The sequence below is a fragment of the Octopus sinensis genome, linkage group LG2 (assembly GCF_006345805.1).
Source record: "Octopus sinensis linkage group LG2, ASM634580v1, whole genome shotgun sequence".
Taxonomy (NCBI): domain Eukaryota; kingdom Metazoa; phylum Mollusca; class Cephalopoda; order Octopoda; family Octopodidae; genus Octopus; species Octopus sinensis.
In genome coordinates, this window is record NC_042998.1 from 90,266,420 (window position 1) to 90,289,326 (window position 22,907).

The 22,907-nt window shown below is 36.7% G+C and overlaps 2 protein-coding genes across 2 annotated transcripts in view; one reads left to right on the forward strand and one right to left on the reverse strand.

Annotated features, from left to right (window-relative positions):
* LOC118762295 overlaps nucleotides 1-4,356 on the forward strand; it is a 20,182-nt gene extending 15,826 nt beyond the window's left edge. Inside the window, exon 4 of the mRNA XM_036500794.1 lies at nucleotides 3,292-4,356. Coding sequence (XP_036356687.1) covers nucleotides 3,292-3,722 — 431 coding nt within the window. The 3' untranslated portion in view covers nucleotides 3,723-4,356. The remainder of the gene's footprint in view (nucleotides 1-3,291) is intronic.
* A 6,058-nt stretch (nucleotides 4,357-10,414) lies between these two features.
* LOC115208781 overlaps nucleotides 10,415-22,907 on the reverse strand; it is a 43,079-nt gene continuing 30,586 nt past the window's right edge. Inside the window, exons 5-7 of the mRNA XM_029777104.2 lie at nucleotides 22,553-22,723; nucleotides 14,598-14,726; nucleotides 10,415-10,747 (exon numbers count right to left, since the gene is read on the reverse strand). Of these exons, the coding sequence (XP_029632964.1) occupies nucleotides 10,596-10,747; nucleotides 14,598-14,726; nucleotides 22,553-22,723 (452 nt within the window). The 3' untranslated portion in view covers nucleotides 10,415-10,595. The remainder of the gene's footprint in view (nucleotides 10,748-14,597; nucleotides 14,727-22,552; nucleotides 22,724-22,907) is intronic.

The following is a 22,907-nucleotide window of genomic DNA, read 5'->3' on the forward strand; positions in this document are numbered from 1 at the left end:
TTGCTATTAAGCATAATAGAGGATTTAATGTAGAAGGTGAAAGAATATCAGTAGTAATCATATTGTGAAGTAGAGGTCAAGAATGCTCTGATTGGCTAGGATATAAAATACTGATAGAATGAGTGATGATAGGTTGAAATAGGATGAGGTCAAGTTAAAGTTGCTTAAGGTCAAATGTAAATTCAAATTAACTTCATTACGGATTAAATGGGTTACGGATTAAAAATTTAACTGAAGTGAAAATTTTCTAAATTTGGCATTAAAGCAAACTAAAATTTAAAAGCATTAAAATAAATTTATGGAATAAATGGTGAGACTAAAACAATAATGATGATGGTGAGAACATCAACATCAACAACACCAATAACAATAATAAAACAAGAGCACTCAGAAAGTGGAACGGATCCTTATGTATAGCCAAGGGAAATAACCCATTCATTTTCCTAAATTATTTCGTATAAATCAAATTGAGTATGCTTATTTCTTAGTATTTGAACTGATAGAGTTATTTTCGCAATTTATCCAGTACAACCCTTAAAGAAGTAAATAGTATTTTCCTAAACAATAGATCCACTTATTTCGGTTAGTGACTTATTCACGAATATACTAACCCTAGTGCCCCTGAGGGTAATATTCTCTGGGAACGCACAAAAGCCCTTTTCAGAGTTATTTACTTTGAATTGTTATTATATCATATCTGATAAGCCTGCCATTACGTAGCATGCTTCACGATTTTAGTATACATATCTTATTAGTATTTCCTCCTATGTTCTATATACTCTGTGAACGCATTAAATCCCTTTTATGGACTCCTTTATTTGAATTCTTATTATTGGGTAACTAATTTCATGTTATTACATAACTGGTCTATATTTAAGAGATGAGGAATTATCTACATTATTTACATTATTTACAATTGACTGATATTTGTCCTCATCTTGTTTGTTGTTAACACAACGTTTCGGCTGATATACCCTAAATTATTAACCACTATATATATATATATATATATATATATATATATATATATATATATACATAATACATATATATGTATATGTATATATATATATATATTCAAAAGAAGTGTTAATTAAAACCTTATTGTAAGTTTTAGTCACCTATTGCTTACTTCATTTCAGAGTAACTCACCCCATCAAAATTTTTCCACACCTCACAGATGAGGTGTGTGCCCTATCTTGAGAAACTCTACTTCAGGGGTTGTTCGAGAGATATCTGGCTGCTGTTTCTAGTTCCGTTGCATTCCTAGTGAATTTATCTGTGATGTATCGCTAGGAATGCAACGGTGCTGGTTCACAAAGTGTCCCTTAACATTGATTTCATATTTTGGCACAAGGTCAGCAATTGCAAGGGAGGGAACAATCGATGTAATCGACTCCAGTACTCAAGTGGTACTTATTTTATCGACCCCGAAGGATGAAATGCAAATTGAACATCGGCGGAATTTGAACTTGGATCCTAAAGACGGTTGAAATGTTGCCAATCATTCTGAGCGGCTTCTCCAGCTCGCTGCCTTCTCTGTTATATATATTGTGGGCCTTAATAGTGGATCCCGTAATGGTTATGAAGTTCGTTTCTCAATTACAAAGTCTAGGTTTCAATTCTACAGCGTGGTATCTTTTTTTACTAAAGCATAGGATCAGCGCATACCTTTCCATACATGTTTGTGTGAATATATATATAAATATATATATATATATATGTGTGTGTGTGTGTGTGTGTGTGTGTATGAATATACGTGTGTGTGTGTGCGTATATATATATATATATATATATATATATATACGCACACACACACACATATGCACATGTATCATGTGGACGATATTTTCAACAGATCGTAACAACTGTACCTGATTCTTCAAGTGTATCAATTCTGTGTATGCACATATATTTACTAGATTGCTGACATTTATCAATGGTTTCTCCTATTGTGTTGATATACTATTTTGTATCATTAATAAGATTGTCGGTATTCTTGACGACACGGATATGCTTGTGTACGTATATTTATTACCGAAAAATGCTTGTTAAAAGTTTTTGAAATATTATATTTAAATGGCCATTATACCAACATAAAACCGAGCGAAAGCACGTGCTCAAGGCATCAAGGAAAGCGCACGGGTAGGGAACCTCACATAGTTTTCTTTTCTAATGCCGATCTTTCTATATTAAATTGTTTCTTTTCTCTATTGAATAAAATATGTTGAAAATTGGCATTTTAACTGTTGACCTAGTAATAAATAAATGATTTGCTTTATTATTTCGTGTTATTTAGTTTAATTTATAAAATTAAAACAAGAAAAACTGGTTTTATTTAATAAAGTTGTGGTGCATCGCCGTAAGGGTGAACTGAAAAAAGTGAATTTTTTAATCTATTATTTCCCACTAAGCACTTATTATGACTTAATGTCTTGTCAGGTGTACAAATGTTAGGGTCGATATAACATCATTGTTGGACAATGCTAAGAACATCAGTTAATCTAGTCTTGACTCAAGGTTGCTGATTTCTAGGAAGAAATATAGTTGACTGGAATGACTTTTATACATGCCAGGCAAGGATTTATTTTTTCTATCAGCGAATGAACAAAGAAACAAATCACTGTAAAACAAGTGAAAATATCAATAGTTATTTAATATAATTCTTGAAATATGTTTGTGTGTTGTGAAGGGAAATGAGATTTTATGTTTAGGTTAGGATATTTCTTCCAAGAAAGTAATTTAATCTTGATTCAGCCATCTGACTATACTTCAGGTGATTGATATAACACTTTATATGTGATAGAATTTGCAATGTTTAGTTACAAACAATGTGGAGTTCTTTTATAAAGCCAAAGCCAGAAACTTGTAGAGGAATATGGAAAGAATTATTCATGGCAATCGTACATTAATGAAGCTAAATGATTAGAACGAGAATCGAAAATGGATCGCATTCTTAACTTACTTTTAGCTTAACATTGGAGCCGTTTTGATTAGGCACAAGGCCCTTTGTTTTCAAGAAGAACTGAGCTGTTATGACATTCATAACTTTCCTAAGCATGTCATTGGAGTGAAAAGATTTTAAAAGTGAACTGAAACCACGTAGCGACTGTTGCTTTCTGCGATACACAACACAGGGCTAATGAAATGGAAATAAATTCGAATAAGATGATATAAACTTTCCGAAACAGTTTGCTTTAACACATTCTCTGTTGTTCTGCATCATTTGTAAATTTGTTCTGGAAATTGTTTACATTTTATATAATTATTCTGAATTTCAATTCTTTTCAGATGAGCTAAGAAATCCTCCCACTGAGGAGGAGGAAGAAATAATTCCGAAAAGAACGGAAGAAAGTAAAGTGCTGCTGTTTCCAACTAACAAGGCCAATGAACCAACAGAGCGAAACAATTACATAACTCGAACTACACATCTAGTAAAACCTCAATGGTTTTTGAAACGTGTACCATCACAGCTAAAAGATCACAAAAACCTTTCAGGTGGTCCAGAAGCGTATTTGAACATTCCCATATCAAACAGTAGCTCCAGTACTTTCGTAGTGAATAAGATCGCTTGGGAATCTGAAAGAACGACTAGAGGCATAAACGGTTCGGAATCTTACACAGAGTCGATGTCTCGTCAATGTTTACCTTCGCTATTATTAGTTTCTGTCACATTGATGGTATCTCTCTGTGTGAGACTTCAGTTATTTAAAAACTACTAATTTAAAATCAGTCTAATCTTTAACCCAAGCAATTGTTAATTGTAAAAAGGGACTTTTTCTAATTCATTTTTTTCCCCTTTCGGGAAGTGAGAATGGGGGTAAGTTGTTTCTAGTGTACTTTTCACTCGCTTTTAGACATTGTGTGTGTGTGTGTGTGTGCGTATGTGTGTGTGTGTGTGTGCGTGCGTGTGTGTGTGTGTGTGTGTGTGTGTGTGTGTGTGTGTGTGTGTGTGTGTGTGTGTGTGTGTGTGTGTGTGGTAGAACCTGCTCGGCTGCAAAGCTGGACTAATTTGACGAAAATTTTACGCTCGCTCATGTATACCACTTAACCAGTTTCACACATTACTAATGGAATTAAACTGATGACCAGTAACATTATTCCCGTTGCTGAGGTTGAAGTTGAAGTCATAACGAATATTTAGCCCAGTAACAGTATTTTAACTCAGCACCGAAAAGTGACAAAATATTGGTTTCTTGCAACTGGACTAAAATGCCTTATGCGTGGAAATGAAGTGTAATTGTTTCAATCAAGAATCGAAACTGGCTGCTCAGTCTCGGCACATCAAGATCTTATCTGTTGCCTTCTGGAGCTCACCCAATTCTAAGACAAACTGATTTCTGATTTAAGCAATAAATATTTTAAGTAGAATAAAATTGTGTATCTTCATGCCTTTCTCGACTGTGGTAATAATGTAAGTGGTGTAGCCTTGCTAATCATGTGGCTAGAGTGTGTGCCGGCTGAGGCAGCCCTTGAATTTACCACCCCGCCTCCAATACAGGCTTATACAGCATCAAAAGTGCGTCCCACATAAAAGTGTCACCCGGGGTGAACTATCCCTCATCGCCCTCGCTATCAAGGCTTCTGATTTTAGCGTCGATCGAAACTAGGAGTGAAATAAACGTAAACTGCTAAAACTCATAGCCCAGTTTAAGAACACTAATTTATCCTTCTTTACCTTTAGAGGAGTTCACTTTATTGCAAGAATTCGAGCAAGGTCTTCGAACTGAGAATAACTTCCTTCCCTCCTACCAATCTTAGAAGCCCTGAAAAGTATCACTGGGCTACTCTTTCTCATTTGACTATAACTTCAAAAATATTTAGCTTCACCTTGAGAGTTGAAACTAGTTCTTAGTGAAGGCGCGTGACGTAGTGGTCAGGGTATTCAGCTCACGATTGTAAAGCCATGAGTTTGATTCCAGGCGGTGCATTGTGTCCTTACGCAAGACACTTATTTCTCGTTGCTCCAGTCCACTCAGCAGGCAAAAATGAGTAGTATCTGTATTTCAAAGGGCCAGCCTTGTCACATTCTGTGTCACGCTGAATCTCCCTGAAAACAACGTTAAACGTACGCGTGTCTGTGAAGTACTCAGTCACACGTTAATTTCACGAGTAGGCTATTCCGTTGTTCGGATCAGCTGAGACACCCGTCGTCGTAACCGACAGAGTGCCAATTAGAGATAACTTCTTGTATCTGATTCCAGTCTGCACCCACTCCATTTCCTTTACACCACTAATACATTTTGAGAAAATCAAATGCATCATCCAATCTCATCCCCCTCCTCGCCTCTTCCAATTAATTTACCTAATCGACTACACTGTTAATTAGATATCACTCTGTTTCATTTGTGCACGGTTACTTTTACAGACTTTTAAAATTAACACAGGACATCTGTTTCTTAAGAATATAGAAGTAGGATGCCATAATATTCATGCATTATCCACACATTAGCGATGTTGTAAAATGTGACATCCTTACAACCGGGATCTAAACTGGACTCAAACTGCAGGTCACTGAAAACTAATATTTTTTCCACATTTATTTCATAAAATCACCATAATTTTACAACGGCGAGCTAGCAGAAACGTTAGCACGCCGGGCGAAATGCGTAACCGTATTTCGTCTGCCGTTTCGTTCTGAGTTCAAATTCCGCCGAGGTTGACTTTGCCTTTCATCCTTTCGAGATCGATAAATTAACTACCAGTTACGCACTGGTGTCGATGTAATCGACTTAATCCGATTGTCTGTCCTTGTTTATCCCCTCTGTGTGCAGCCCCTTGTGGGCAGTAAAGAAATAGGTATTTCGTCTGTCTTTACGTTCTGAGTTCAAATTCCGCCGAGGTCAACTTTGCCTTTCATCCTTTCGGGGTCGATAAATTAAGTACCAGTTGTGTATTGGGGTCGATCTAATCGACTGGCCCTCTCTCTCAAAATTTCGGGCCTTGAGCCTGGAGTAAAAAATAAATTACCATAATTTTCCCCCAAATGCTGATACAAATATTGTTTCTGATTTAGAAACAAGGTCGAGGATAAGTCGATGCCGTTAGCCCTGATAGTTTGTTAACGACCCCGAAAGGGGCGAAAGTGAACCTCGGTGGAATTTGAACTCCGAACGTTAAGAGCCAAAGCAAACATAACAAAGTATTTTATACACGCTTTGCTGATTCCGCCAATCCACCACTCAGAACTATAAAAAGGGTAGCATAAATGAACCCAAATACTTAGTTGCCTATGAAGTGGTTAGAGCTAATAATGATTTCTTTCAAGTAACACAACACCACATTTGTGGCATTTAGTATTTGATATTCGACTTACATTACATTCCTAGAGCAAATTGTACAGACTCTGTCGATGAAGTGAAAGACAGAGATGATCTTAGCGAAGTTTAAACATACAAGGAAATAAGAAAACCGCAAGACATTCACTTCAGATCAGCACTCTGCCATGACACCAACTAGAAAGCCTTCGACAACCAAGATAGGGGAAATTTGTCTTGTTTTGTTTTGTTTTGTTTTGTTTTTTTATCAGGAGCGAATTACAGTTTTATAGGAAACTGTGGTAGAACATCTGTGTTGCAAATAAGTTCAATCTTTAATTTTACAAATTCATGAGTACGTATTACAGTGTCGGTATTAAAGTTAATGCGGACGGCGAGCTGGCAGAAACGTTAGCACGTCGGGCGAAATGCTTAGCAGTATTTCGTCTGCCGCTACGTTCTGAGTTCAAATTCCGCCGAGGTCGACTTTGCCTTTCATCCTTTCGGGGTCGATTAAATAAGTACCAGTTACGCACTGGGGACGATATAATCGACTTAATCCGTTTGTCTGTCCTTGTTTGTCCTCTCTGCGTTTAGCCCCTTGTGGGTAGTAAAGAAATAGGTATTAAAGTTAAAATTTTCACATGGATTTTAGAAATTTCCTCAGCGAATGTTTTCAATTTTGAATGCAAACGTAATTTCGTTCGTGGATGCCGATTTCCAGCTCTATGCTAGAAATAACTGTCAAATCTTCTTCAAATCACATCTTTGCGTATTTAAAAAAAAAGGAAGGAAACATAATATAATGTAATCCTATTTATACAAACCGACAGGATGGTCATGACTACAAAAGATTTCATCACATATCTTCCCCTTATGTTAACTTTCTCGTTGTAGCTCTCTTTTAGTCTCTCCCCTTGTATATACGACGTGAGCAGACTTGTGAAATCAACATTATATCGGCTATTATGTAGAATATAACTTAATAATTATTTCTACTCTAGACATAAGACTTTGAAAATTTTGGTGGGAAGCGGACGAGTCGATTACATCGATCTCAGTGCGTAACTGGTACTTATTTCATCGACCCCGGAAGAAGGAAAGGCAATGTCGACCTCGGCGGAATTTGAACTCAGAACGTTGCGGCATACGGAATATCGCTAAGTATTTCGCGCGATGTGCTAACGAATCTGCCAGCTCACCGCCTTGGCAATATATCTTAATAACTATACAGAAATGAGTAAGAAGATGGGTTTTTTTTTATCTCTTTATTTATTTATTAACAGATATAAAAGATCTAAATCTTCCTGGGGAAAGGAGAGGACACTGCTTTTTATTTTTTATTTTGGTTTCCAACTGTAAATCTGAGGAAATTCACCAACCAGTCAGTTGGTGCATTTATCACAAAATATAAAGTAAGTAAAGGAAAATATGAAAACAATAATGTTATATAATTTTAATTAAGGTTTCGATCGTTTCGATAGCTAGACCGATCATTTCATCACCTTACACATTGGTTGGTACTTAAAAACCCTGTAAATCCATACAATAAATAATTAATTAATCGGTTAATGAAATAAATTATCCTTTCATCAGACCCTCTCAAAGTTATTATGGTAAATACTAAGAATTTCTAACACACACAAACCCTGTTTGTGTGCGTGCGTGTATGTGTATGTGTGTGTGTGTGTGTGTGTGTGTGTGTGTGTGTGTGTGTGTGTGTGTGTGTGTGTGTGTGTGTGTGTGTGTGTGTGCGTGTGTGTGTGTGTGTGTGTGTGTGCCAAGTTGTAGAATGGAGTTATCTCAGTACACATGAATCACACACAAATGTCCTTGGGAAGCCCCAAACACTTCATTTTACTTCTGACCAATTTGTTAACTTATATACAAACACACCACAACAGAATTAGATATAACCCATTACTTGAAATAGGATGTCTCATATCCTGTCTTTGGTAGCTTCTCAGTGATCTATGAACTGGAGCAATGCTTTACTAACCAGTTGATGTGTTAAACCAGTACTTATATTTTCTAATGTTCTATGAACTGTTGTTGATCACCCCGACCATCCCTGATCAAAGCTATGTTTAAGTAGCGATCTACATATCCAGATGGTACGTCTGCTATACACTCCAACATGCAGTGGTTTATGTAAGGAATGCAGTGTGACAATCGAGACATATTACGTTAATTCCCATTCCTTTGCTTGTTTCAGTCAGTTGACTGCGGCCATTCTGGGGCAGCGCCTTAAAGAGTTTCAGTCGAAAAAATCGACCCCAAGATTTATTCTTTGTAAGCTTCGTACTTATTCTATCGGTCACTTTTGCCGAACCGTTACGTTACGGGGACCTAAACACGCCAGCATCAGTTGTCAAACGATAGTGGGGGGACAAACAGACACACATACACAAACATATACATACATATATATATATATATTATATATATAATATATATATATATATATATTATATATATATATATATACACATATATATATATATATATATATATATATATATATGACAGGCTTCTTTCAGTTTCCGTCTACCAAATCCACACACAAGGCTTTGGTTGGCCCGAGGATACAGTATAAGACACTTGCCCAATGCGCGACGCAGTGGGACTGAACCCGGAACTATGTGGTTAGGAAGCAAGCTTCTTATCACACAACCATGCCTATGCATATTAGTTATTTTCTTACAAAGCTATTGGTCTGACTGAGGCCGCTGATGAAAAGTGTAGTCTCAATTTAAAGCTATAGTTTCTGTTTCTTTGCACTTATTTCTGAGACTATTGATGATGAGGCTATCAAAGCGTGCTCCTTTTGTTTGTCTGGACTAAGTGGAAGGTATAGCGATCTTATGTGTTTTATTCGTGGTAGGGGACGTTTTAAGAATATCTTACTGTTTACAAGGTAATTAAACATAGAGTGGCAGATAATGTGTGGCTAAACCGAATGTTTTGCTTAGGTACATTGATCAGTGGTTAGAGCGTTGGGTTTACAGTTTACAGTAGTGAGTTCGATTCCCCGACCGAACTCTGTATTGTGTTCTTGAGAAAGTCACTTTCTTTCACGCTGCTCCAGATCACTCAGTTGTAGAAATGAGTTGCGATGTCACTGGTGGCAAGTTGTATCAGCTTTGCCTTTCCTTTGGATAATATCGCTAGCCTGGAGAGGGGCGGCGGGTATGCATGGGCGACTTCTGGTCTTCCATAATCAACTTTGCCAAGTGTTACGTCTTGGAGGGGAACTTTCTAGGTGCAATCTTATGGTCATTCGTGACCGAAGGGGGTCTTTACCCTTGTGTTTGCAAAAGAAGATATTCTTGAAGACACCATGTATTCGTCAGGGTAAAGTTTATGAATGCGGTGATGATTGAGTATAGTGGTTTGAAGTCATATGGAAAGTTGTAACGAAACAAGGGTAGGTTGATGAGGTTTTCTTAGGATTTTTCAAAGTAAGTTTAAATAATACTGGTTGGCTAGTATGGTAATTATTTTGCCCAGTTCTCAAATTCTAGGAATTTGGCAGTGTTTGTACGAGCTTGACTGTACAGTTGAGAAGCTCACTTTGCTGCCACGTGGTTTAGCGTTCAGTCTCACAACGCGGCACCTTCAGCAAGTGTCTTCGGTTATAGCCAAAGGCCGACAAATGCCTTCTTAGTGGATTTCCTTCATAGAAAGTATGTGGAAACCAGTCACGCGCGCATGTGTGTATGTGTTCGTGTTTGTATATGCCAACCACCATCACGTAACAACCAGTATTGGTTTGTTTAAATCCCTGCAACTTAGCGATTTGGCATAAGAGATCGACAAAATAAATATCAGTCTTTAAAAAATAAATACTAGAGTTGATTTCTTTGACTAAGACCTTCCAGACCGTGCCCCAACATGGACGCAGTTCGATGAGTGAAACAAGTAATGATAAAAGATAACATTATTTACATTTGACGGATATTTGTCCTCATTTTCCTAGGAATGAGAACCCAGGTTCGAAATTTCCCCAAGACACCTGATGAAGGCAGAAGGGTATATCAGCCGGAACGTTGTGTTAACAACAAGATGAGAACAAATATCCGTCAAATGTAAATAATGTAAATAATTCCTCATCTCTTAAATATAGAACTGGATAAAAGATAAGATAAAACTTCTACCAATTTTGACGTCATTTATTTCTATAGCAATGAATTACAGTGGCGAAGTCTTATTTCTGAAAGCAAAACATACCAAGGAATAGGAATCCGTCATAGAATAGATTTCTTCAAGATTATTACTTGATGTTGGGTATCTATCTTTCTTCATATATTTTATTTAAACTCATCCTTCTTTACCAAACTATTGTTGTCCTAAGTGGTAATCCAATATGATCCCGATCAGCAAATGTAGCCATATAAACGTAAATAAAGGGACTGGTAGTTTACGTACTGCAGATGAGTTTTTTTTTTCTAATTCCAAATAGTCTAACTCCTTCTTGGTTTTTGGCGTTCCTGGGAAGAAAAGAAGGATAGAAAATCAAAATAGTAGAAATGAAAATAAATCCCATTGACCACTATGGGATTTATTGTATGTGTGTGCATATGTGTATAAATATGTGTGTATGTATATATGTGTGCGTGTATGTATGTATGTATGTATGTATGTATGTATGTATGTATGTATGTATGTATGTATGTATGAACAATGACATGCATATTCTTAATATGTTCCGGGAGATTCGAACATGAATATGCTAATCGCTGATCTATTTCGTCATTGGGGAGCAGCTTCTCTCGAACGAATTTATGTTTATAACACTAGATTCATTAGGGTAAGGGGACTTTGGGACATTCAGTCTTTTGACCTTAATGTGTCTCCTCAGGCAAAGCGACCCCTGACTACTGAATCTAAGAAGAGTTTTGGACACGTGTTTATAACTTCAGCAAACAAATTAGTTGCTGATGCATGCTGATAACTGCCAACTGACATAAAATTAATATGTGCACGCTGAACAACGAGTATCAGAACGATGACGTACTTATTTATTCTTAACTAGCAGTATCGCCCGGCGTTGCTCGGGTTTGTAAGGGAAATAACTATATAAGCATTTTTAGAGAGTTACTTCCCTTATAGATGCCAATTCGGGCTTTCTTAGCCATTTCTGTTTTGGTGTCTTCAAGCCATGAAGTCATTGTTCTAAAAGAACGCTGGTCTCCTTGACAACGCTTTACGACGTTGATTTCCTTACACTCCCTTCCCCACAGCTTCACGTGGGAGGGAAGAAGGGGAGAAGCAAACAGGTGCAGGTGTGACCATGGACGCCAACTCCGCCGCCATCGACACACGAAAAATTATGCATTAAAATGGAATAAAAAATGATGTTAAATTATTTTTAAAATCGTAGACTCATCGTAGACGCGCGCTAATACTCAGACGGGCTCGATATGAATCACGACTATAAGATACCCGGATTTGGTTAAACTGCACCGCAAAATGTGGGAGTAGTTAGGAATCTAAATCGAAGGGGACAGACACTCACACAACTACAGTTTTATATATATAGATATGTTCTGACGGATTCGAATATGAATATGTTAATTGCTGTTATATTTCGTCATTGGAAAACAACTTCATGTATATGTGTATTTGAACAAATGTTTTACGATATCGAAAATGAAAGACAAGTGGAATACTGAGGTGCCAACCATGAGACATTATTAGCTTACAGTAACATGGTTTTAATCGAGGAATAGAAATTCAAACCTTTTCCTGTTGCAGTTTTCAGTTTCGTTTCTGAGATTTTAATTGAATTCTAGAAGCTGATTAAACTGTAGGTTTTCAAAAGTTAGGGTGAAATTCGAATAGAAAACAAAATTTTTCGTTAAATTAAAACTTGATCTAACTTCGTTTTTATTTATTATTTTTATTTATATTTTATTGATATATGTTAGCTGCAATTTTAGTTTGGATCTAAAACAAAGGTTTCATCGCTTTGTATGTAAAACATTTTGTAAAATTGGGATTGAATTGAACTGAAAATGGTAAAACTGAATTGAAAATCCAAATCGATAACAGAATTGAATTAAAACATTCGGAATATAACTAATATAGTTGCTTTACTTATGTTAAACTGAAAAACAAACAACAAATAAAATACTTAAATTGAAATTTTCTCGGCTCGAAATATTGACTATATCCTTTTGATCATTTCAAGTGCGAGTGCTATGAAATTATGGTAATTACTCGGAGAGCCAAATCTGCATCACGTTTCGTTTACCGCTTAAGACATATATCTCGTACTTTCGATTTGTGCTGCAATAAAATAGACTGAAAGGGAAGGAGCTTGATCGGGCTCATGCACCCTTCATAAAATCTCCAGCGATGAATCCACAAATCACTGAGGTTTATATGACATTTTCACTAGTCAAACTGCTGTTAGAAGTTTAAACTAGAACTAAGAAAACTGTGTACTATTTTGTTAAACAACCTGTCTGTTTTGATAAGCATAAAGGAAGAATGTGTGGTTTAGTTTACTTTGGTAAAACTGGAATTTTATGTATGAAGTTCATGTTTGGTGAATTTCCTTCGAAAGAATGATAGTATTCTCACGCAAGATCAGGATACCTTCAGTTTTACGTAAATCTTTTCCCTTTTTTTCTTTTTTGTAGTTCTTCTTGGTTGTTGTTTATGGTAGGAAGAAGAAGGCTGTATCTATACATCTGCTTCTTGTCTGTGTTACTTTAGTCGTGTTTGCATGCTTGTGTGTGTAAACTTAGAAAATGTAATTTAATCGCTACTGGGTGGTATCGAATAAGGGAAATATATCATAAGGTATTGAGTGCCACAGAGTACGAACGGAGTTCCCAAAGAAGCGAGTCTACAACACGGTTACCATTCCTATTCCCGATGGAAAACACTCAACTTTACTTATATCACTAACACCTTTGAGAAAGTCCTCTTTCAACTATCCTACGCTTTCTCCTATAAAATGTAAGGGGTTTTTGAGCATCGTTAGAAGAAACCCTATATGTATGGCGATTTGATCTAAGCAGTCAAGTAATCAAACGTACATCTTCGGTCATCTTATATTAATTGATAATATATCAAGAATCATTTTTATTTGGTAGCCCAATTCTATAAATTTCGGTTGTATGCTTGCAAAGATTTACATTAAATATGACTATAGGAAAAATTACAAAAAAAATCTAAGCAAAATATCTCAGCTGACTTCAATTGTTTTCCGTCAGTTTGAGTGATGAATATTTAGTTGTTCGATAAAATGAACTACCGCTCATTGAATGGGTGTGTCAGTGGGGTATTGTACAGGCATGTGTGCCCTTGAAATAATTCCTGAACTGAGTCAGTCCAACACAGTGTGGGACTAAGCCGAACCTTTGAACTACTAGCACAATCCACTCGACAGGCTTCCGCATAGTTTCCCTCATCCCAATTTCACTACAAGTTCTGGGCCTTGATCGACTCCAGGCTATAGTAAAAGACGCTTGCTCAAGAAGTCACTTATTAAGATCTAACCCAGAACCTTGTGATTGAGATGCGAACTTTTTTGATACTCGCTCATACTGCATCTACTCAACCAACAAACTTAAGAAAAGCTTAAGAAGCAAGAGTCTAAGGAGAATTTACAGAAGACCTGTGAGCATCTGCTCGGATACATTCTTGGAATTCATTACTAACATTGTTTGAAGGCCATTACCTTGTCTCCGTAATTATTTCGTCATTATCAGAAAATATCAAAAAGAAGGAATCTTGGTCAAATCGGATATGTGATACGAGAATACAATGTAAGCATTAGCGAAGCGACAGTGCGAAAATAACCCATTTAATGTCCACACTTCTAAGTCTATTTATTTGAATATGTTCCAGACTGTTAATATTATCTTTGTTGTCTCTTTATATATAGCAGAATTCGAGAAAACCGGTGAGAACCAGTACTGTCGAAAGATGTCAGTACAGTCTTAGTTTACAATTATGCAGTCTTAGTTTACAGTAAGAATTTGGGTTGAGTGTTTCCTTTTTCAATGCATACAACTGTACGTAGTATAAATTTGATACCTAAAGATGAGCAAAATACATACTGCTTGAAATATAAGAATTAAAAATACATAGGTAGTAGCGTAGCCTGAGCGACGCTTTTATGGGAGCGGCGCTTTTGGATCTGCTCTACAAGCTTTCATTGGGAACGGGATGAAGTTCAGCAAACTGAAGGTTGCCCCGGGCAGCACACACACTAACTACGCCACTATACATAGATTGAGATTAATGATCCTGAAAATCAAGCTAAACCCATTCAACGTTCATATTTTGTTATGGTAAATGAAGAAATATACTGTGGTTACTTACCCATAGCCATCCTATTGCAAAGATGCTTTCTACAAAAACAAATCACATCCATGTAATATTTATAACAGCCCTCTTCTGGAAGCAGTTTTGGAAATTTATATATGTGCTTTGAACATCCTCGGGCCACCACTGTGAAGATTGGAAATAAGAACAATGTTCAAAAACAGTATCAGAACTTTTAAGCAAGCCGGCGGGAAAAATATAGATTGTATGTATCTTTTATACATGCATTTGTAGATAATAAATTCATTATAGTTGTGTAACCCATGAAACGGGATTGAACCTGAAACTGTACCTAATTAACTGACAAAAATATTTACGTATAGAGAAAGGAGTTATATATATCTCTCTATATATAAAACTGAGAATGTCTGTCTGTCTGTGTGTTTCCCTAAAACTTGATAACTACGCAACCAATTTCATTCAAATTTCACACATGCCTTACTTAGGGTCCGGGGAGTGTCATCGGCAAAAAAAAATTTAACTTTTTGTCTAGGGCGAGCCCACAGTAATATATCTTCTCCACTCTGATTCCCTAAAACTTGAGAACTACAGAACCAATTTCATTCAAATTTTACACATGCCTTACTTAGGGTCCATGTAGTATCATGGGCAAATATATATATATTACAAAATATAAAGTTATATCTTGAGATCGTTAGTGACAACAACGCTCAAAATATATAACAGACTGGAACAGTAGTGCTCAAATGAGCTGTATACACTTTTTAATCCGAGGGGAGGCAATGCGAGCAGCAACTACAAAAGCACTACAAAATCTACAGAAAGATCAAACACATACATATATTCATATATTCATTTATATCTACAGAACAGACATAAAGTCCGACGTTTAGAAATATATAGTAATATATAAATATATAAACATCATATAAAAATATATTCTACGCATAAGATCCACTCGACGTTCCATAAGAAATTTAGAAATAAAAATTGCAAAAAAAGTTAGAGGTAATAATAACAATTGAGTTAGATATAGTAAATATAGTAAGTAGTAATTAAATATATTTCATTTTATTAAATCGTTATATAACAATTAAAAGAAAAAATAGCAATTAGTATAAAATGTATCAAGGACTTGAACTCGAATATGTGGGTTTGCATGAATGGGAGAAATTAAAATATGAAAAATTTAATTGAGTGCAGAAGTGAATTAGTCCAGATGGACATGTGCTCATACCATTTACTATAGCTGCTAGATTGAATTATATGCTTATAAAGTAGCATTCAGTATCTATGAGAATTTTGGGGAGTACGTAATGTCTGGTCTTTCGCATGTAGCAGGTATGTAATTGAGCATTTGTTTCCGTGTACTATGTGTTGTGTGTAAAAAACATCCTGACGAGGGGGGTGTCAATTTTAAATATATAATATGTTTCATATTAATTGATGCATCTCTGATGAAATTTTATGTATTTTTGTAAATTTGTATATTTATCTTCTATGTATTTTTCTCTGGAATTTTAATTCGTCTTTTTGATATGTCATTGTATGTTTTTTTACCACAAATTTTTAATTTAACAAATTTATACCAAACTAGCACTATGACCTGGCAACGCCGGGTCATAATGCTAGTATATATATATATATATATATATATATATTAATTATGCAGTGAATTGATAATAGAGGGTTGGCTAATGTGTCTCAAAGTATTTGCTCTGACTCAGTACTCTAGTTCAAATTGCACTGAGATCAACTCTGTCTTTCATACTTCAGGGGTCGATAAAAACAAAGTATCGATACAGAGCGATGGATTGGCGAAAATGTAAGAACTTTGGTGAGATGCCTTGCGGTGTTTGTTCTGGTTCTTTGCATCTTGGGTTAAAATCCTACGGCCTATTTGGTGGATCATTCAATCATTCGCCCGATTTAACTACACCACCTGACATCTTGGGTGCTTTTAGCAGAATCCACCTTGTCACAAATAATCAAGCCAGTTTACCGATTTGACGATGCTTTCTTCCCTCCCTCTAGTTTTAGATATAAAGGAGCATGCACTCTGCCTTTTCTGTTGGCCGAAAGATTTTTTTAAATATAGATTATATTAACCAAAAATCTTTTGTAATTCTTCTATGTGTAAAAGTCTTTATCAGCTGATCATATAGGTTTAAGTAGACAATGCATCATACTAATGAGGTCTAATAGATTGAAGAATAACTATAGTTATCTTTTGCTTGCAAACAAAGGTCAGACTTTTTCTGTAAGTATGTAACATGTTTCTCATTTAGGCACAAGGCCAGTACTTATTGGTGGTCAGTGCATTATTGGTACTTATTTTATCAACCTCGAAACTATGAAAGAAAAAACTGATCCTGACTTGAACTCAGATCGCAAACAGCCAAAAAATACCGCGATGCATTTGGTTCGACGATCAAACGATCCTGCCAATCTATCACCACTGCCCTATATAATTGTTTCTAATTTAGGTACAAAACCAACAATATTAAGGGGAAGGGGTTATGAGAGCAATTAACTGGAAGTTTATTTCATCGAACTCGGAGAGATGAAAGGTAAAGCTGACACCGGTGAAATTTGAACTCAGATCGTAAAGAGCCGTAACTAAATGCCACAAGGCATTTTGTCCAATATATTCACAATACTGCCACTCCAACATCCTAAATGATAATAAAAAATTAATGGTTTCAAATTTTGGCATAAAACCTGCAATTACATCGACCCCAGTGGTCAACTGGTACCTATTATGTTGACGCTGAGAGGATAAAAACAAAGTCGACCTCGGCAGAATTTGAACTTAGACTATATATTTCTTTACTACCCACAAGGGGCTACACATAGAGGGGACAAACAAGGACAGACAGAGGGAGTAAGTCGATTACATCGACCCAGTGCGAAACTGGTACTTTATTTATTGACCCCGAAAGGATGAAAGGCAAAGTCGACCTCGGCGGAATTTGAACTCAGAACGTAACGACAGATGAAATAGCTATTTCTTTACTGCCCACAAGGGGCTAAACACAGAGGGGACAAACAAGGACAGACAAACGGATTAAGTCGATTATATCGACCCCAGTGCGTAACTGGTACTTATTTAATCGACCCCGAAAGGATGAAAGGCAAAGTCAACCTCGGCGGAATTTGAACTCAGAACGTAGCGACAGACGAAATACCGCTAAGCGTTTCGCCCGGCGCGCTAACGTTTCTGCTAGCTCGCCGCCTTTGACCTTAGAATATAAAGACGGATGAAATACCCCGAAAGAATGCAAGGAAAATTTGACCCCGGTATTTTATATCCATAACAGCGAGTGCAACCGCAAGATGGAAATGGCATAAAATATTTATTCGTTGATACAGAATGTTTAGGAGAAACAAATTGATGGTAAATGGTCACTGAGAATGTGTTGCTAGAAAAAGATGATAAAGGAAATAGAACTCTTGACCAAAGTAAGTTGGAGTTAAAATTCGAAATTTATTGTAAGAATATTAGTAATGCAACAAATAAAGGGAACTTTGGTGTTGAACTACATGAATTATAACTATCGATATAGTCATAATGTGGATTTATAATATAGGCACAAGGTCTTAAATTGGGAGAATGACTGATCAGATTGATACCAGTACTTAAGGGGTAATTATTTTACCAGTGATGGGAAGGGAAGAAACTCATGGACCACTTTGGTGGAATATGGAATCAAAATTTAAAGATATGCAACTAACTCCCGCAAGGTATTTTGTTTGTATTCAACTGATTCTATTAAATATAAATTAAGCGATTAGTTGTTGAATGTAGGAATAAGGTGGCTGAGTGGATAAGGTATGAAACTGACCTACTCTTTGGTTGGGAGTTCAAATACACTGCAGGTGTTTCCCTACACCTTTCGACGCAAAACATTTTTATTTCATTTTGTCTCTCTTTCCCTAGTGGGAACAGTTTCCTGAACATCTTGACATATTAGTTTCAAATTTTAGCACAAGGCCAGCAATTTTGGGGGAGGGATTAAGTCGATTACATCGAGCCCAGTGTTCAACTGGTATTTATTTTATCAATCCTGAAAGGACAAAAGGCAAATTTGACCTCGGCAGCATTTGAACTCAGAACTGTTAGACAAAATGCCGCTTAGCATTTTGCCAGGCGCGGTAACGATTTTTCCAGTTCCTTTCTACTATAAGCACAAGGCCTGAAATTTTGAGGGAAGGGGATAGTCGATTACATCGACCCCAGTACTCAACAGGTACTTAATTTATCGACCCCAAAAAGATGAAAGGCAAAGTCGACGTCGGCGGAATTTGAACTCTGAGCGTAGCGGCAGACGAAATACCGCTAAGCATTTCGCCCGGCGCACTAACCAACCTGTCAACTCACCGCCTTAGATCATCTTGACATATCAATTCGATTTACTGGTGTCAAAACTAGGTAAAGGTTTATTACTCATCTACTTCACGCCACGAAAAGTTTCTTTGGGCTGATGAGGAATCTAATTGAATGGAAGAAAACTAAACAATTTGTTATGCGGAAGAAAATACTGGATGTGATCAGTTCCAATAAGCTATTAATGAATCAAGCAAGAATTTTCAACAAAATCACGTCACTTTGAACAACAACATTAAATGCTTCTGAAACTATACTAATAATTCGATGGCCAAATAATATATATCTGATGCTGTGCTGTTAAAAAGCTCATTCTGCAATCGTATGGTCTCAGGTTCAGTTTTATTATATGGCACCTTGAGAAAACGACTTCTACTATAGTCCCGAGCAGACTAATGCTTTGAGAGAACTTGGTGGACGGAAACTAAAAAGAAGCCTATCGTGTGTGAGTGTATTTTTCATTCTCTCTTCATTTTTTCCTCCCAACCTTTTTCTGTGGATGAGCGTAGGCTCGAAACGTAAAAGACTTTTCCATTTTTCCCGAGCGTCCAACTAATACACTTGCTTGTTGTTCCCTCGCCTGTCTTCATTCTTAATTTTCTGCAAATTTGAACAATGTATATATCTTATATATAATAAAACTGAAGATGTCTGTGTGTGTCTGTGTGTGTGTGTGTGTGTGTGTGTGTGTGTGTGTGTGTGTGTGTGTGTGTGTGTGTGTGTGTGTGCAGGCTTTTTCTTGATCTCGCTTAAAAATCAATATTTTTCATCCGATTTCGTTTACGCTGGGAACATACATCATTTATGTTCCAGAAATAGTCATAGACTCTTCAAATTTTCCACATGATGAGTAATACTGCCCCTACAGGACGAAAACACCTTCTCATAGATACCAACGATCGTTGCTTCAAGGAACATTACTCTTGATGACGTAGTCATACTATTTTTACTTCGTCTTCTACTGCAGTTATTACAATGCCCATTCATTGCAAACTGCCAATATTTGCACATTAGCACTTCCTTGAAGTAGCCATGCAATTTAAATCAGCTTTTAATTATTTTTTTCAAATGCCTTCAGAAATTAATCCATATTATACATATTCTCTGCTTTTACACATACAAAGTCGTGGCAGTTAGACAGCTTTCACAATGCCCGAACCTCACTTAAAAGTCAGTTGCCCAGTCATCATTCTACGCAATCTAAACGCACCCACACTATGCAATGGAACTCGCATTGTGGTCAAACAAATGATGGACCAAGTCATTGAAGCCTAAATTATTACGGAACACGACAAAAACGATACCGTTTTTATTCCGAAAATTCCGCAAACCTTAACAGACTGCCCCTACCGTATGCGGAGACTTCAGTTTCCTCTCAAACTCAGCTTCGCCATGACAATTAACAATGCACAAGATCAATCGCTGAAATCTGTCATATTGGATCTTCGAATGCCATGTTTTTCACATAGACAGTTCTACGTCAGTTGTTCCAGAGTTGGCCATCCAGACAACCTATCCACTTATGATCCTGAAGGAAAAACCAAAAATGTCGTCTACGAAGCAGCCCTACAGTAGTTACTCCTCCACTGCAATCTTCACATCTACGCCAAACTGTAACCGTTTGCAATCAGACTTCCTACAAGCATTTCATTGCTATTTTGCTTCATTTCCGTAATTGTTGTTTATAGTACATTACTTTCAATGATCCTTCTTACTTCACGCACACTGTTTGCTCATAAGCGTTCTCTGACATTTATTTTTGTACATGCCATTATTCTATGTGTGTGTTTGCTATAAATGTTTGCTTTTGTTTATCATACATGACTTCAATTGAAAAAAAAGCTTCAATACGATTGTATCAGGCATTCCGAGTAAACTAACTACATGCTACAAAACGCTTCAGATAGGATATAGGATCCCTAATGCCTACTGCAATTACGATCTCATTTCATGGACTTTCATTTATTACTAACTGCCAAATTTGTGCTCAAAAAGCGTTATTCATCACCTAGATTGCTTAATACCATATAACGAAATTGGTAATTATACATTTTACGTTTATCAACTTGAAATGACTTCTAAGTACTAATTCAACTTAAACCGTCCAAAGCAGTGCGCCATTATAATAGATTACACCGTCCAAAGGACGGGTGCGTTTGCTAGTACACACACACACACACGCATATTATTTATACTTTGTCTTATGTGTTTGTATGTATGTATGTATGTATGTATGTATGTATGTATGTATGTATGTATGTATGTATGTATGAGTGCGTGTGTGTGTGAGTATTTGTATTTATTCCCATCACCGCTTGACGACCGATGTTGGTTTCTTTACAGCTCCGTTACTTAGAGGTTCAGCAAAACAAACTGATAGAATAACGTACCAGACATAAAAATAAGGAGTCGATTTGTTCGACATAACTCTTAAGGTGGTGCCCTAGCATGGCCACAGTTCAGTGACTGAAACAAGTTAAAGAAAATGTATATATCCGGGGAAATTACAGCAGACAATGTATTTTTCATTTGTTTTACGTTACACAGACAGGAGCTATGATATCTGTACAGATATCTAAATATTCTGTACAGATATTTAGATATCTGTACAGGAAACAACCAAGCTCCATCTAAAATAGGAGTGGGGGAAACCCCCGCCCGCGGGTGCAATTGCGCCTACGAGCCCATTTTATTGCACCCACAGGCTGGAATATTCGTATGTACAGAATATACTCTTTTACTCTTTTACTTGTTTCAGTCATTTGACTGTGGCCATTCTGGATCGCCGCCATTAGTCGATCAAATCGACCCCAGGACTTATTCTTTGTAAGCCTAGTACTTATTCTATCAGTCGCTTTTGCCGAACCGCTAATTTACGGGGACGTAAACACACCAGCATTGGTTGTCAAGCGATGTTGGGGGGACAAACACAGACACACAAACATATACACACACACAAATATATATACATATATACGACGGGCTTCTTTCAGTTTCCGTCTACCAAATCCACTCATAGGGCTTTGGTCGACCCGAGGCTATATTAGAAGATACTTGCCCATGGTACCATGCAGTGGGACTGAACCCGGAACCATGTGGTTCGTAAACAAGCTACTTACCATACAGCCACTCCTACGCCTTATAGTCAAATTTTCAATTATAAAATTTATACAATATTCGTATGCCTCTTGCGACATAAGTCGCGTTTCTACTACGACTTAAAACGGTTAGATTCGAATAGAAAATCATCCGGTAATTGTCATTTGAATGGAAGTTTTGTATGCACTATAAAACACATATTGCTAGGTTTATACCCCCCCCCCTTAAAACCAAACTACACTCAAGCTGAAAAATATAGAATACCTCATAGGTAATATAAACGTCATAAATTTAGTGGCGGCGTTAATGAAGATGTTACGCGTTAATTTAATGTGTTAAACTTATCTTTATTAATGTATATCGAATTATACATAGATATATACAAGATTTACATAAATATAAGATTCGCCCACGGACCTTTATCTTTGGAAATTTTTGCCCGCCGCACTTAAAGTCTCCCCATCCCTGCTCTAGAACCATAATTAAGATTGAAAGCAATACTTACCGCCATCGTGTTGTACTATAGTTCTGGTAAGACATACTCCTGTACAGTTTTCTCTGTAGATCGACCCCAACTTTTTCAGCTTTCCATCAGCAGGACAGTTTTCATTCTTCTGCCCGTTTCCCAGCACACTTTGGCAAGAGAAACATTGTTTGGTAAAGTTTCCATTTTCATCTAGAAACAAACACCAGAACTCTAATTAATGGTATTAATTGTTGCTGTTGTTTTGCTAGACCAAATCAGTCCTGTTCATGCAAACTTGTGTTCAAAGACATTCCACCTTCGACCATGTCACCTTTTTCCTTAAATATATTATTCCCGCTTTGCAGAGGATATACTGTGATATGAGAGAGATTTA